At 32.8% G+C, this 15,080-nt stretch overlaps 2 protein-coding genes across 17 annotated transcripts; one reads left to right on the top strand and one right to left on the bottom strand.

Annotated features, from left to right (window-relative positions):
• The first annotated feature begins 2,046 nt into the window (after positions 1 to 2,046).
• LOC112695867 (E3 UFM1-protein ligase 1 homolog) lies at positions 2,047 to 7,686 on the top strand. Of its 11 annotated transcripts, none has more exons than XR_011862132.1 (8): positions 2,102 to 2,468; positions 5,550 to 5,628; positions 5,714 to 5,866; positions 5,959 to 6,024; positions 6,436 to 6,512; positions 6,592 to 6,654; positions 6,838 to 6,900; positions 7,414 to 7,686. XR_011862132.1 is itself a non-coding variant. In XM_072196660.1 (8 exons), exons 3-7 carry the CDS (start codon positions 5,720 to 5,722, stop codon positions 6,871 to 6,873), a joined length of 348 nt encoding a protein of 115 aa, XP_072052761.1. In that variant the 5' UTR covers positions 3,907 to 4,162; positions 5,550 to 5,628; positions 5,714 to 5,719; the 3' UTR covers positions 6,874 to 6,900; positions 7,414 to 7,686. The 11 variants fall into 11 exon arrangements, 9 of the variants coding, with proteins under 9 accessions (XP_072052763.1, XP_072052756.1, XP_072052759.1 ...); XR_003150555.3 differs by lacking the exon at positions 2,102 to 2,468 and adding an exon at positions 3,907 to 4,162; XM_072196660.1 differs by lacking the exon at positions 2,102 to 2,468 and adding an exon at positions 3,907 to 4,162 and having other exon boundaries at positions 6,436 to 6,471.
• Positions 7,687 to 8,196: 510 nt separating this feature from the next.
• On the bottom strand, positions 8,197 to 11,306 carry LOC112695865 (probable NOT transcription complex subunit VIP2). 6 transcript variants are annotated; one of them, XR_011862131.1, is made up of 7 exons: positions 10,268 to 11,201; positions 10,028 to 10,173; positions 9,434 to 9,879; positions 9,244 to 9,296; positions 8,983 to 9,163; positions 8,649 to 8,841; positions 8,197 to 8,525 (listed from the first exon to the last, which is right to left on the bottom strand). XR_011862131.1 is itself a non-coding variant. In XM_072196653.1 (7 exons), the coding sequence occupies exons 3-7, from the start codon at positions 9,450 to 9,452 to the stop codon at positions 8,427 to 8,429; spliced, it is 411 nt and encodes a 136-aa protein (XP_072052754.1). In that variant the 5' UTR covers positions 9,453 to 9,879; positions 10,035 to 10,173; positions 10,268 to 11,306; the 3' UTR covers positions 8,197 to 8,426. The 6 variants fall into 6 exon arrangements, 4 of the variants coding, with proteins under 4 accessions (XP_072052754.1, XP_072052753.1, XP_072052755.1 ...); XR_003810758.2 differs by having other exon boundaries at positions 9,117 to 9,163; XM_072196653.1 differs by having other exon boundaries at positions 9,117 to 9,163; positions 10,035 to 10,173; positions 10,268 to 11,306.
• Between the last annotated feature and the right edge of the window lie 3,774 nt (positions 11,307 to 15,080).

Here is a 15,080-nt window from a genome sequence, read left to right as displayed (position 1 = left end):
ACCGCTTTTGAGTGCATATAGGTGTATATCGGGGTTGAGGTCCGGGATCTCCATAGTTGCCTTGGCGAATCGTGTCATGTAATTCTTTAGACTCTCGTGCTGTCCTTGTTTGATACTGCTAAGGTAGTCCGATTTGTGTACGTATATTTTTGAGGTCACAAAGTAGTCAATGAAGGACTTTGCTAACTCCTCAAAGCAAAAGATTGAACCTGCAGACAACTTGAAAAACCAAAGTAAGACAGCATCATCTAAAAAAGTCAAAAAAGATCAATAAAGTATAGGGTCAGAAGCACCATTAAAAAATATCATTAGCTAAAACTTGGTAACATGAATGCGAGGGTTTCCAAACCCTTCATAAAACTTTAGTGTAGTAGATAGTATGAAATTGTTTGATATTTGAAATTTTACAATATCCTCTGAAAAAGAATTGAATATTGTCAGCTTTTTCTTGGGAGGAGTGATCTCCTGAGGATCTGCATCTCGAGGTTGCACATCATTCAAAAGCGCATTCTTGGTGGCTACTACGACGGCGGCCGGTGACTCCACCACGTACAATTTCCCGGCGGCATTCGCTATGACCATGCTAAGTTGGAGCGTACTGGAATACAACTGAAAATACGAATCAGCTCGAGCTCGATCGTGTCAAACACGCCATCAAATGGGGAACCGATTACCTTCTCAAAAGATTCACCTCTTCTGCAAACTCCACAACCATCATTGCTTCCCCACTACCATTAGCGACGACCAAACACAAAAACAAGTGTTGGATCCGCCCCGAGGAAATCCAATCCCCTTGCTCTGCATCGCATTGCACCACTTGCCCTACTCTGGCTGCTGAAACTGCAACCGCTTTAGCCGCTGCATAACGAGGCCTATTCCAAGAAACGGATCCATGGAGCAGACATGATCTTCGAGTTCGCCACCCAAGGATTGGGACACAAGTACTCCGACGGAGGCGATCCACCTTCCCCTTGTGGGGCGGAACATGTATGTACTTGGCAACCGGAAATTCTTCCTACCTCAATCTCATTACTAGTCCTGAATTGGATGAGAAAGTTGGTTCCATGTGGCAGAGTGTGTTTTCTTGGGACAACAAGCTTCCCGGTGCTGTGTTGCTTTTGCTCGCTTCAGAATGTTCTTGGATTATGGCTATCCGTACGAACAAGTATTGAAAATTTATCAAAACAAAATCGATGACATAGTATGCTCTTATCTCCCAGATTCCGAGAAATTTAACAGAACAAAGGGAGGGTTGATCATGTTAAACCATGGAAATCCACGCCCTCTTCGGTACGTGGCGAATGCAGCATTCTTGACTAAGCTACATAGTGATTACATGGGTGAGTGCTACTATATTCTACTACACTATATTTTGAACATTTCAAATATGTGATAGAATGTATATTGGTAACTGTATTAATAGAATGCATATTGGTAACTGTATTCTTCCTATTTGTTTCATGTGAAGGGTCAACGTGCTAGACAATAAAATATGAATGTAAGTTTGTTAAATTTGATGTTATCATAATAACAATAAATAATATCTAATCAAATCAAGACTCAAGTCCTTTTTGCCTGTTCTTTAAATCCCATTCTATTATGCAGAGTCTTTTACTCGTTTATGTTTCTTGATATATATTCTCTTGGTGCAAAACAACGAAATATAGCCACCATAGTGGAGAGAACAATATGCTAAAATTGTTTGCTGCTGTTTACAATATGAGCTCGCATTTGTCATATCCATTTTTGTTAGAGCCACAAGACAATATATGGTGACATTCTAATTATTGGGGTTGGCTCAGTGGGATTAAAAGGCAAAAAGTAAACATTATTGATGAATGATATAATATAAAAATCACGGTGAGTTCTACTAGATTTTTTTTAAATCATCATATAAATTATTCCTTATGACGTGACAAGTTTTAATTGGATATTTAGTTTTAGTTTGAATTAATTTAACTTAATAAGAATTAATATCTTAATTAAAGTAAGACAATTTTATAATTAAATATTTTTATAAGAAGGAGGAATATATAATTTCTATAAACATTAAAAAGTAGAGTTATATTTCTTAGAAGCTCAATGCCCCTCTGCCCCATTCCTCTATGAAATTAAAAGAAAAAATAACTTAACATATACCCACCCATTGACCCAGCCCCGCCACCCGTAGCCCGCAGCCAGCAGCCAGCAGCCACGCCAACCACCGCAGCCACCTCAATCCCGCAGCTCCGTCGCATGTACAGGCATCGCGTGTGGAAGATCGGCGCCGTCGCAGGAACTTGAAGTCGTCTCCTCTGTTCGAGAGCGCTCTCTCTGTGTTCACCGTGCCTCCGTCACTGTAACGGTCACTATCAAGAACTTCTTCGTGTTTCCCTCGCCGCCTGACATTTCTGTTCGTTCTGTCTTCATTCATTAGCCGGAACCTTCCCTCGTCGCTGACATCTCTGTTCGCCCTGTTCGTGCTTCAGGTAGGTCTTCTCCTTTTCTCCATTTTGTAGTATTCATTTATTTGTGTATTCTAGCCTAAGTTTTGCGCTGTTCATTCTTGTGATTACTGGTTCGAAAAATTCTAAGTTGTTCATGATTTTTAGTTCTGAATATCTTATTTTGGTTAATTACTTAATTTTGGTCATGATTTTTGTTAGCTGGATTTAGAATTTTGTTTGCCGTGACTTGGAATCATTTTATAGTATTTATTTGTGTATTCTAGCATGAGTTTTGCGCTGTTCATTCTTGTGATTACTGTTTTTGAAATTTCTGATTTGTTCATGATTTTTTATTTTAAATATCTTATATTCTGTGACTAGGAATTACTTAATTTGGTTAGTTACTTAATTTTATTCCTGATTTGTATTAGCTGGATTTAGAATCATTTTGTTTGCTATGACTTAGAATCATTTTGTTTGAAATAAAAAAACCCCAAGCCTTAGAGGGTAGAGAAGGAAGAAGAGGAATTGGAGGAGAGATACGTTAAATAAATCAAAATGAGATGATTCTGTTATGACATGAGGTGAAAGCTAAGTGAATTACAATGAGAAAGGAAATTACTATTATAAACTAACTAACAAAAGTTGTTAGCATGTACTCCTTCTTACTAATGTCTAGCTATAACTAAGCTAATTATAACTAATTTGTGCTGACTCATTACTAATTATAATTAAGTAAGTCCTTAGTAATGTATATACATACCATAACTCCTATCTTATCTCTAATTTTCTTATTTTTTTAAGCTGTTTCTTTGATCTTCATCATCTCTAAATTATGCTTTCTAGAAGACTGCTGTTGCTATGCTGATTTGACCTTGATCACTAATGCTAAGTTTATCTGAGGTGTAGAAAGTTTGATGAGTGTATAACCTTTGTGAAAATATCAGCCACTTGCACAGTTTTTGGGATGTGGTTTATTCCGATTTCTTTGTTATTTACATGATTTCTAAAAAAATACAAGTATATTTTAAAATATTTGGACTTAGAATGTAAAATAGGATTGACAGCTAATAATACTGCACTGAAGTTATCACAGTATATCATTGGAGCTTCTATTAAAGAGAATTTTAACTCACTCATCATAGTTTTTAATCAGATCAATTTTTCTACTATATCTACGATACTCCTATAGTTTCCTTTTATACTTGACCTAGTCACAGTCGTTAATTTGTTGATGCCTAAGACACCAATTTCGAATCAAGAAATACACATTATTCACTAATAGACTTTTTATCATTAAGATCCTTAACCTAATTTGAATCACAATAAAAAATAACTGCTATAAAATTATTTCTTTTTAAATATAAATCATAGCTTATTGTACCATTTAAGTATTTCAATACCCGTTTCAACAATTTTTAATAAGAATCTAAATTAAAGAAAGTTGGATAAATTGAGTAAACTTGTACACACTATAAGAGATTTTAGGTTTGGTCACTATTAGATATTGTAAGCTGCCAGTTACATATCTAAATAGTTTTGGATCACCAAAGTTTGAACTTCCAAAAGCCGTGTAAACATTAGACCTCCATCAACATTAGTGTAAATCTCCCATATTCTTCATAGCAAACTTAGCATTCAGTTTCTCTCTGACATCTCTGTTCGTTCTGTCTTCATCCGTTAGCCGGAACCTTTCCTCGCCGCTAACATCTCTGTTCGCTCTGTTCGTGCTTCAGGTAGGTCTTCTCCTTTTTTCCATTTTGTATTATTTATTTATTTGTGTATTCTAGCCTGAGTTTCGCGCTGTTCATTCTTGTGATTACTGATTCTGAAATTTCTAAGTTCATGATTTTTAGTTCTGAATATCTTATTTTCTGTGACTGGGAAATAGGAATCATTTATTTTGGTTAATTACTTAATTTTGTTCATGATTTTTGTTAGCTGGAATTTGAATTTTGTTTGCTGTGACTTGGAATCATTTTGTAGTATTTATTGGTATATTCTAGCCTGAGTTTTGTGCTGTTCATTGTTTGCTTGATGTCCTTTAATTTTGTTCTGAACTGAGTTAATTGGAATTGAAGTAGGTAATTGGAATAAGAGTAGATTTAATTTTGATCAGAAACACCTTGGATGTTGTTGTGTTATTTTTCCGAACCTTTCATCTTGTTATAGTTGCTCATGTTGTGTTGTTGTTGGTGTTTTGTTTTGTTTTTTTAATTTATCTTCTTGCAATTAATTAGTGATAGAAAGAGTCAGCGTGGTGTACCAAATATTTAAAGATGATTATGTGGGATTATGGAGAGCATTTGTCAGGGAGCGGCTGAATAGAAAAAAGAAAAGTAGGTAAGCAACGGTTGCTTTGTTGAATTAGGACCCTGCCCAAGTAGATGGAATTTGACTTCGAATCAGTGAAATTAATATAATCCACTTATAGTAATTATAATCTTTTCTTGTTGTTATAGTTATCTTTTACCTAAGTTCACAACTATAACAGGTTTTAGGATCATGTTTCTGTTTCTGAAATGGGAAAATCCTTGGTTTTTCAGCTGCTGCCTCTGCATTTTTTATTTTTTTAACCTGTCCTTTTGCTTTCTTTTTTTCTAATGTATGTGTTTTTTGAAGCCTCGCAAACTTTAATTTTAAGTTTGAGGCTTTTTTTTTTTCTTTGGGGAGAGGAGAAAGAGGAGATGAGATGAGAGGTTGTTTAGACTAGAACTGAATACCCCTTCTTATTTCTTTCTTTTTCATTTAAAAAAAATGTTTTTGAAGTAGATGGTATTAAATATGCTGCCTTTTAAATTATTTTCTTTTTAGCTTCTTTTATAAAGTAAGGATTGCTGGGGCTTCTTAGTTCTACAGTTTTTAAAAAAGCTCACTGCTTTGCACTTACTAAGTTATCTTATAAATGAAGTGAATGCATTTACTGAGTTATCTTACAACTTCTTATATTAAATAAATTGCATTAATGAAGTACTGTATCTATCAAGTAGCTGTTCAAGGAAAAATGGCCACTAGAGTGAGTTTATGGGTCCATATAGTATTCAATGTGTAGTAATAATCTTCTTGTGTCAGTGTGTTCTGAAGGGTCAAGTAAATAGTGATAACTTTTTTTTATATGGTTAGGACTTAGGAGAGGTGAGAAATTCTTACATGTTGAGCGTATTTATGCCACCGCAGGAAGAAATAGAGATTGGAGAACAAGGTCTGTTCATTCTGACTTCAAATCATTCCTTTCTTCCTATACAAGTTGTTCTGTATTCTCAAATGCAGTGCTATAAATTTGATAGGTCTAGATGATCCTGAAACAATTCTTGGGCCTTAGTCACAAGTTAAGGCCTACAGTAATCAGTTCTCGGATGGAGAAAAGGAAGGCATTACTAACAGAAAATGCAGACCAAAAAAAGCGATTGCCTGATAATTTGCAGAAGAAACTTGATGAGGTCTGCTAAAATGGCACAAACACAACTTTTGTGGTCTTTTATACATACAGTTTACTATGTTAATTGTTTTTTCCGTGTTTCCCTGGTGGCAGACTTTCTTAAACATGCAGCTCTATGAAAAAGCCTTGAAATTGTTTGAACATGATCAATCAACTTCTGTAAGTTCTGTTATGTTTCTTAGAATTTTAATTTTTCTGTTTTCACTGTTGAAATGTGCAAATTGACATGTAAATGATGGCATGTTGTTTTACATAGGCATTTACTAAGGTATTTTTACATGTAAATTAAAATGTGCAAATTGGCATGTAAGATATTTATGCTTTCACCCGCATAAAGCTTTATCAGAATTTGTTTGAAGCTGCTAGATTCACAAATATACTGTCAATAACACTGGTAATGTATTAAATATCAGATTGGTAGATCAACTGAAAATTACCAAAAATATTAATGAACAAGTTCTTTTCATCTGGAAGGAAAATTCTAATTTAAGTCCTGAGGAACAAATTTTCAATCAGGGAAAAATATTTATCAGAGTTGGCCTACCATTAATTTTTGTTATTGAATATCAGGAATTAACATCCCAAGTTTCTGCTGAGACTGACCCTGTATCCTTCTGCCAAAAGTTGTGTCATTACTTTATATCCAGGTTACTTTGGTTGCTTCCACACCCCTTCTCTCTTTCTGAAGCCTACCATCTCCTTATTGTTTTCTTCCACTTACTACAGTTTTACCATAAAGCTATTCAAGCCCCTGGAAGGGTGATCTCTGTTTCTATTTCCCAATTGAAGGTATGTTCTCTCTCTGTGAGTTAACATCACAATGAATATGAATATTTTAGGCTTATTTAGATTGTATCTATGATGGTAATATAGACAAATTTTGGCACCTTTGACAGGACTGTATTTCATGCAATCATATAATATCCCAAAAGTCCTCGGAGATTTATTTTTTCACGCTTTAAAACCTTTCAGGATAAGCGCGATGAGATTATCAAGCTGCTACAGTGACTCTTAGCGCTATTATCAGCTGGTGATGTGAGTATTACTTATCATGCTTGCTTGTTGCATTTTGTACATCTTTTGGCTTTCATTCATTCAAAATAGTTGTCCCCACTAAATTAAGTTAGTTCAAATTAGTAAACTAAGGGAGGAAATTTTGTTTACTGAAAAGGTAAGATTTTAAATTTCGTATAATAATATATCTGTAATAAGTAAAAACATTTCCACTCTTGGTTTCTTAACAAATGTCCTGCTTGTTAGGAAAAAACTTAAATTTTCATCAACATTTCGAAAAAGCTAGATAAGAATTCTAGTGTTCATCCTTTTAATGAACTCTTTGCACAAAGGTTTTTAATAGAATCTTTTATCTTTAAAAAGTAGAAACAGAAACCACTAACTCAGTTAACTTTACTCTGAAAAGCTGACCATGTGGCAATCATGAAGAAGCAAAATATTCGTTTTTCTTTCAATATTATGATCAACTTATTTCAATATCACTGAGTAATTGGAAAATGAATACATTGTAAATTACCATGTTTTCGCCCCCAGGTTTTATAGGAAGACGATTGTGCATCTGATAGAATTTTGAGTAAAAGGGAACTTCTGGAGAGTCAAATGTGGGATCTCAAAAGCTTGGTTTTGACCAACACACAACAATCACCTCAATTGAGCAGGGATGCATTTCACACAACAATTACGGTGACGTCTAGTTCCTTAAGTGAAAGCTTATGACAATTGTGCAGACTAGAGAAAATTTTCACAATTTTGTTTTAGACAGGACAAAGATCATTTTCACTAATTCATCTCGCGCAAAGTTTGATACTCGGGTGTTTTCCATCCTTAAATTTCTGCTTAACAAATATTCTGAGCCAGAGCCTCAATGATACTACCAAAGAATTTGGAACCTAAAGACAATTTTTCATAACCATTTGTTAAAATACCAAGATAATTATGGATTAGATCACTTAAAATATCAAGCAACATTCTAATTGTTTTAATGTGAAAGCCCAAAGAACTATATAATCCAAAATAAAATAAATATACTTTTACCAGTCCAATGAGTATGAAGTAAATCCAACTTCAATAGAACAGGGGAAAGGGCAAAATGATGTCATGCAATGGGAGTGTAAATTTGCAAAATTAAACAATCCTATAATCAACTCATGCCTTGTGCATACAAGTCGTTAGCCAAAAACAAACTCTTAAATGAAACCTTGATTTGTAACATATTAGTTTTTAGCCTGTCAGATTGAGATAACAGGTTAAGATTAATTAAATCATTATTCAGCTGCGTGTTAACTCTGACGCATAATTCCTAGGAACCATATCAAATATTGACAAAGGTGCTTTTCTTTTCTGTGCATTGGAGCTAGGGGGCAGACAAAATCCATCAGATAACTAGGTTATCGAAATACCTACGTATCATTATTCTTTTGTTCAAATTAGGGCAGTTAAAGAAGAAATGCTTGGATCACTCAAGCGACATATAGTACGAGAAAGCCCAAACTAAAGGAATACTTATGCTAATGACATTCTGAGGAATTAAAATCCAGAATGAAAATTTACAGTTGAAACTCTACAATAAAGGTTCTGATTCCTACTCGATGCTGTGGTAGAGGCGGTCTCTTTTCCAACATTTCATAATGTAGAACAAAGTTATCCTGCAAGGATTTTTTTTCATTAGAGGCCTAAAATAGGATCAGGGATAAAAGGAAAATAATAAATGTTGGACCACGAGAAATCATTTTATGAACACTACGAATTCTATTATGTATAAAGCTAACCTTGCGAACAGTTTCAAATGTGTTTGGATCGAAACAGTGATAAGATCCTCTTTCGTATGTTTCAAATGTGTTTGGATCAAAACAGTGATAAGATCCTCTCTCGTATGTGTTCGTTCTAACAAGCGGCTCCATGTTGGGAACTCTTATAAACCAGACACGATTGTCTTTGTGATAATACCATCCTCTATTGTGCCTGAAAGCAACAACCACCTACCTTGTTAGAAATTATTAATCAGAGGAAAACAATTTAGATTTTAATTCAAGAGTTCCTGCCAATACAAGTTTTGCTGTAGGAATTCTTAAAATCGGTGACTGATAAACAAAGAAAGGTTACCAAGTATTGACTGATTTAACCATTAATTGCTCCCAAATTGTAACAATCCCAACATAATTTGGAAATAAGCCCTAACCACGGAAAAATAAAATATAATTAACAAAAAAAGGATGAATTAGAGGGTATGTGCATACAGCTCATTTAATTTGCAGCATATAATTGTGCTTCGTCTTTGGGCATGCTGCAATCAAGGAAAAAAAAAGTGGTTAATTATAATATTAAGCAAGCCAATTAAAAACCAAGTAAGATGTAATTGCAAACCTGTATAATATGTAAAACAATGTTTCCACCGAAAACTGTGAAAAGTAACCTTGCTGCATCATTCAATGAGCAGTAAGCCTAATGAAGGATTTGCAAATAAAGAAATCGATTCTATAGCATAATTAAAAAAGCTACTTTACTTTAAGGTACATAAGACAATGATGACAAAAAGCAGAGAGGCAAGCATTACCTTTGAAGCAAGCAAGCATGTCTGGAACTCAAATTTGGTTGCATTTTCTTTTTCCTCCCCTTGGGACCTCGTATGCAATGGCTTTGTTGCAGGGGATGCCAGGGAAAAGAGAGACACTAAACTAATCATCGAAGCCACGATTTATGCTGTACATGTTCATGCTAAGGACCTTCCAATCTAAGAAATCACCCTCCATTGGGGACCTCACAGATCTATGTGGGATCCGGGAGGGATGGGATACAACCTTCTTCACAATGACTTGAAGAACCAACACGCACAGGACTAGGTCCTGTCCTCGTTCCTTTGCAAAGCCAGGTAACATAACGAGAAACGTGCCTTTGCCATCAAGATCAACAAGCACAGACCTTTCCTCATGATTGAAGGATGGCATTCTATCTAGGCAGCCTTCAAGCCTTTCGAAGATAACAGACACCCAATTCATCCACCTGGAAAGCACACATCAAGTATTTTTCTCCAACGCATTCGCATGAAAGTGCCAGGTATTTGCCAGGATAAAACAAGTCTGTAACAATAGCAATACCAATACGAATAACAATACTCAGGAGTAAACAACATGAAGATGCAGGAAATTACCTGATACCTGGAGTATACACACTTGGAAGAAAGGACCGACGCTGGCCACCCACTTGGACACAAAAAAGAACGCGCAAAACTATTGCCACCCTCACTGGTCCAATGTGAGTTATGGGTGTCATAAGAGTAGACGAAAACTCTTTCATCTTCAAAACAGATTTGGAGGTATAGCTTAGCATAGAAATACATGTGATCAAGTAAGGAATGTGAGTGTTGGTCAGGATGATCAGGGGCCCAAACCTTGGTCGCAGCGCGTAGAACCCAAAAATTCGGAGGACCAGCCTCATGTACGAGATGGTCGAGACCACACATCCTTATAAAATAACAAACACTTCAGATTTTGTGAAGAGCATAGAACCGGTATCAATAACTTTGGAAAATCATCTATTGGATTCGACTCCTCCACTTCCTTGTCAAGGTCTAGTTCGTAGACTTTTTTGGAAGGATAGCAAGGACCATCACAATAATAATCAAGTACGGACAAATATTTGAAACCTCCAATGAGATGAATCTTGGAATCCAACTCCAAAGCGTGCATGCGACCCAGTGGAAGATCCACGCTGAAATTAAAGGAAACGGAGGCAGATTTTCCCAAACCACAGCCTCCTCCTCCACCTTCTTGGGTTGATGCCGCAGATCCTTGTATGCATTAGCACCATAAGGCGTCGTTGATTCTTTCCCGCCGCCATACATTCCTTCTCAATCAACGCAATTAATTGCCTCAAAAAAGGGGACAAACGAACAAAACCTAGCTGACACTCAATTAACAAGGCACTACAATGAAAATTAAAATTGAGAATTCATAAGCATGTGCAATAGTAACGTCGTTTTGTAGGATGGAGATGGCACGACAGACGGAGAGAATGGGGCACCCAATGAGGCGGTTATGCTCGGGTGGCGACGAGGTGACGGAACGGGGGAGGAGATACAGCAAATTAGGGTTGATTTTCTAGGAGCATGATAAGGGGAAGAAACAAAAATTGGGTTTTTCATGGTTTAGTAAATTACACAATTATCTACTTTGGGCTACAATTTAATTATTAATAGTTTAATCATAATCAACATAATCACCAATTAGAAAGTGACATGTCACAGAGAATAATATACATATTATTATAAGAAAGGTAGAGTAGAATTTACCAAAAATCAATGCATATAAGTTGTTGGTGATAAATATATTGGTCGACATTGTCTCTTATTGCATCTTTTATGCATAGCTGTCTCTTTTGGAGTCTTTCATTTGAAGCCAGAATAGCATCATCGATTCATCGTCGCCATGTGGTATCTGACTTTGTAGATACTGTATTAAAACCGTATATTATCAGTTATCACACATTCTTTTCTGGCTAACATGATAATATAAAATTAGCTTGTAAAAACTATTGGAGTCAATGCTTCAATACAAACACAAAAGAATTGTCAAAGCTCAACCAATTAAGACAAACCAGTATGAACTATTAAGTTACTGATTCGGTGATTTCAATTTTAGCAACTACCTCTTTTTCTTTATTCTCTTTTATTATTTTTTTAAAAAAGTTTAGTGGCCAAAGGAATATAAATTTCAGGATTCTTTGTTCATTCAAAGACAAGGGTTTGTTGGAAATGCACAAATTATTAACGAATAATGATTGCCTATAATTATTTATGTTTGTCTATAACTATGCTTGGTATAGAGGAACTTTTTATTATTTTACTGTAGGAGTTCTATGCAATATTAAAAATGAAACAAATTCTTAGTGAGTTGTGAATATGTATCACTTACTTTGTCTCATTAAGTACCTGAACAAAATAACCAAATGGAAAGACTCTAATACAATGTAAACTTGTAAAATTCATTTCGAAAAAAACTAAAAATAAAAAGTAATTTCGAACACAATTCTTTGCAAAAAAGAATAAAGTCATCTTGCGCAATTTTTATAAATTACGTTTTTAAATAAGCAACAGGTTTGCACTTTCATGTAACTGGCATTTGATATTAGACAATAACAACTTAGACTTCATTCCACTCCAAACAATATAAGTTTAAGCAGTTAAGTTCGTTTCTAAGATAAGGCAATATTATAAGTGTAACATTTACTAAGATCTCTTAAATTGGTAAAACTATCCCAACTGATGTGGATATAGTATGACTTGCAACTATGACCCCAATACTTAATAAATTACAATAAGAAGTAAATGTTAGAGCACACAAATAAAACGCGAACCATTCAATACTTTTTAGTAGGCTTGCCCAATTGAAGATAAAATTCTATAATGTATTTTAAATTATGACAAATAATTCTAATTGCTTAAATGTTTGGTAAAAACTGAAGTGAAGTTGATTTTACGCGAAATTGATACCTCAAAGTCGTTAGATGAAAATTTAGTCAAATCAGTCAAATTATCTAATGTCTCTCAGATATTAACTTTATGTGAAATCGACTACACCTGAATTTTTACCTAAATATTTTTTACTGTGACAAATTATTCGCATTCTATATTAAATTTTCGCTTATAGTTTTCTCTCACTTTCTCATTTTTCCTTCCATTATTAATATTATCAATCAACAAAATCAAACAGGGAAAGTGGGAAACTAAGAAAATAAATTTTAATGTTAGGTAGCCAAAGAATAATTACAATATAGAAATATCACTTAAAAATTTTCATTCTCTTAATAAGTAAGTGATATACACCTTCTTATCACTTATTCTCCTTATCACCTATCATTTTGCTAAATGTTTTGAGTCATTAATGTTCTTTCCAAAATCAATTTCAGTTTCTCCAAAATCAAATCCCTAATATCTCTCAATCACATTATTATCCATTAAAATACAATAATTTTCTGCAAAAATTATGAAAGTTAAATTAAAATTTTTTAACAACTTCTACTACATAATTTATATTTTACATATAGACTATTAAAAAATAAAAAATAAAAAATAAAATATAAAATATAAACAAAAATTAAAAAAATAAATTTTTAAAAATAATTATTAACTCGTCATATTAAAATCAATAAATAAGTATACATATGAATATTAAATAAAAATATTAAAATAATTAAAACCATGACCTATTAGTATACATATTTGATAATTTGAAGAACACAATAAGATATATGGTTTAAAATTTGATAATATTAATTATAAAAATTTATTAATTATAGACATCGTATGTATGAAATTATGAATATTATGAATACAAAATTATGGATGTTATTAATATGAAAATATGGATGTTATGTGTATGAATTTATGGATGTTATGAGTAAATTTATCAATTGAATAAATTAATTTAAAAATTTGACATTTTTTTAAATTCAATTATGATAAAATTTATAAACATCTGTGTTAATTTTATAGTTACTTATGTAATAACTAGAAAATGATATGTGTATGAATGTAATATCTAATAAACACGAATTTAATTTTTCGATGTTAGTTGTATATAATTATAGATGTTATGTATATAAACGTATGAATGTTATGTGTATGAACTTAGTTAGTACAATATAATTATAAATGCACATAAAAATACAAAAAAAATTAAATCAGTTTATGACCATACCTCGTCAAAGTTAATAAAGTTTTTCATATTCTTGAAAATTGATTGATTGACAATAACATTGTCGGATGAGTCTATCTGTTGTTCAAATTCTTTAGCACTTTTTACCATAGGTACCGTATTAAGGTCGAATTCAAATATCATACTATTGTAATGATAAAGATGATTTCTTGTAAAATTCCTTGACCTATTCTAATTGTACTTACAATGATATTAGAGTTGTGAATTTTGAATGAAAATAATTGAATTAACGAAAACAAAATCATATTAGGGTAACCTGAAAACAAAAAAGCGATTATGATAATAATTAATTATAGTTATTGAATTTATGTGATATTATCATATCTCTATTAGACGAAGGAGTAGAACAAGAATCAATTACAATTATAAATCATAACCATTATTAATTATTATTATTAATCTTTCTTATATTCTTAAATATAAAAATTAAATTATAAAAAGAAATATTAAGTATTGATTACAAGAATGCCTAATAATAAGGAATATGATATTATAATTAATATCATTAATAAGTGGAGTTGATAAGAATACGATAAGTAGAATGATAAGAGAGTGAATTAAAAATAAAACTGTTATTAAATGATATAAATGAAATATATTATAAAAAATTTTGGCTAATTATAGCTGAAATTTTTTTGTTATCAAACTTTTTCCTTTTAATAATTACAAACCGTAGGCATTCTTCAAAAAACAGGATAGTTTTATTGCTCTTCTTTCCGAATTTGGAATTTATGATCACTTGCCTCAAGAAAACTAATCAATTATATGCAGCAATAACACACCATGAAAGTTTATAGGATTAAATTACCATTTTGGTTCTCAGTCCTAGATGATTTATCTTTTGGTTTATGTATTACTATTTGATGCATTCTTATCTAAACTCTAGAGTATAGAGTTCTTTTTTGAATATGTATTACTATGTTTGGTGCATTTTATCAAATTGACATTATTTTTTAGAACGCTAAAATATCTTTTCTTTTTCGAGTCATTTTATTTGGTGTACATATTTGAGATCATTTTGGTGTATATATAAATAAAATTCATATAAAAACAAAGATTATTAAGTTAACTGTATTTATTAAAAATAAACATAAATGGACATATAGTTCAAATTTGATAAACAAAAATATAAAATAAACCTGCTAATACTGAAAAACTTGTACAAAAGGTCAGTAATAACGATATCTCCTATTACACAGGCCTGTATAATAATTGGCAAAATTTGGTTACTTCAGCAATTATACATTTAGAGTAAGGACTGTTTAAAAAAAAACATAATAATTAAAAAAATTACTATCTTTTTAGCAAAATGTGGGACTTTTTTTCAATGGCCATTTATAGCATACAGATTTATTTATACAGATTGAAGAAAATTGTGACAAGTAGCACAGTAGAGAACAGGCTTGACAAAGGTCTATCACCTTGTCTGGGCTTGCTAATTGAATGGAGCCGGCTAATAGAATCAGGAGACAAAGTTGCAAATTCCCA

Source organism: Arachis hypogaea, chromosome 6 (assembly GCF_003086295.3).
Source record: "Arachis hypogaea cultivar Tifrunner chromosome 6, arahy.Tifrunner.gnm2.J5K5, whole genome shotgun sequence".
NCBI lineage: Eukaryota > Viridiplantae > Streptophyta > Magnoliopsida > Fabales > Fabaceae > Arachis > Arachis hypogaea.
The sequence above is the reverse complement of the archived record's forward strand: the minus strand, read 5'-3'. Positions and strand labels throughout refer to the sequence as shown.

Excerpts from the sequence above, each read along its gene's own strand:
- LOC112695867 (XM_072196655.1), top strand. The coding sequence starts at position 5,720 with ATGATCCTGAAACAATTCTTGGGCCTTAGTCACAAGTTAAGGCCTACA. Across the intron at positions 6,025-6,435 it reads AACATGATCAATCAACTTCT|GAATTAACATCCCAAGTTTC; the intron begins GTAAGTTCTGTT and ends ATTGAATATCAG. Across the intron at positions 6,655-6,837 it reads TTTCTATTTCCCAATTGAAG|GATAAGCGCGATGAGATTAT; the intron begins GTATGTTCTCTC and ends AAAACCTTTCAG.
- LOC112695865 (XM_072196651.1), bottom strand. The coding sequence starts at position 9,562 with ATGATTAGTTTAGTGTCTCTCTTTTCCCTGGCATCCCCTGCAACAAAG. Across the intron at positions 9,164-9,433 it reads CATGCTTGCTTGCTTCAAAG|CATGCCCAAAGACGAAGCAC; the intron begins GTAATGCTTGCC and ends CCTTGATTGCAG. Across the intron at positions 8,526-8,648 it reads CATTTGAAACTGTTCGCAAG|GATAACTTTGTTCTACATTA; the intron begins GTTAGCTTTATA and ends AAATCCTTGCAG.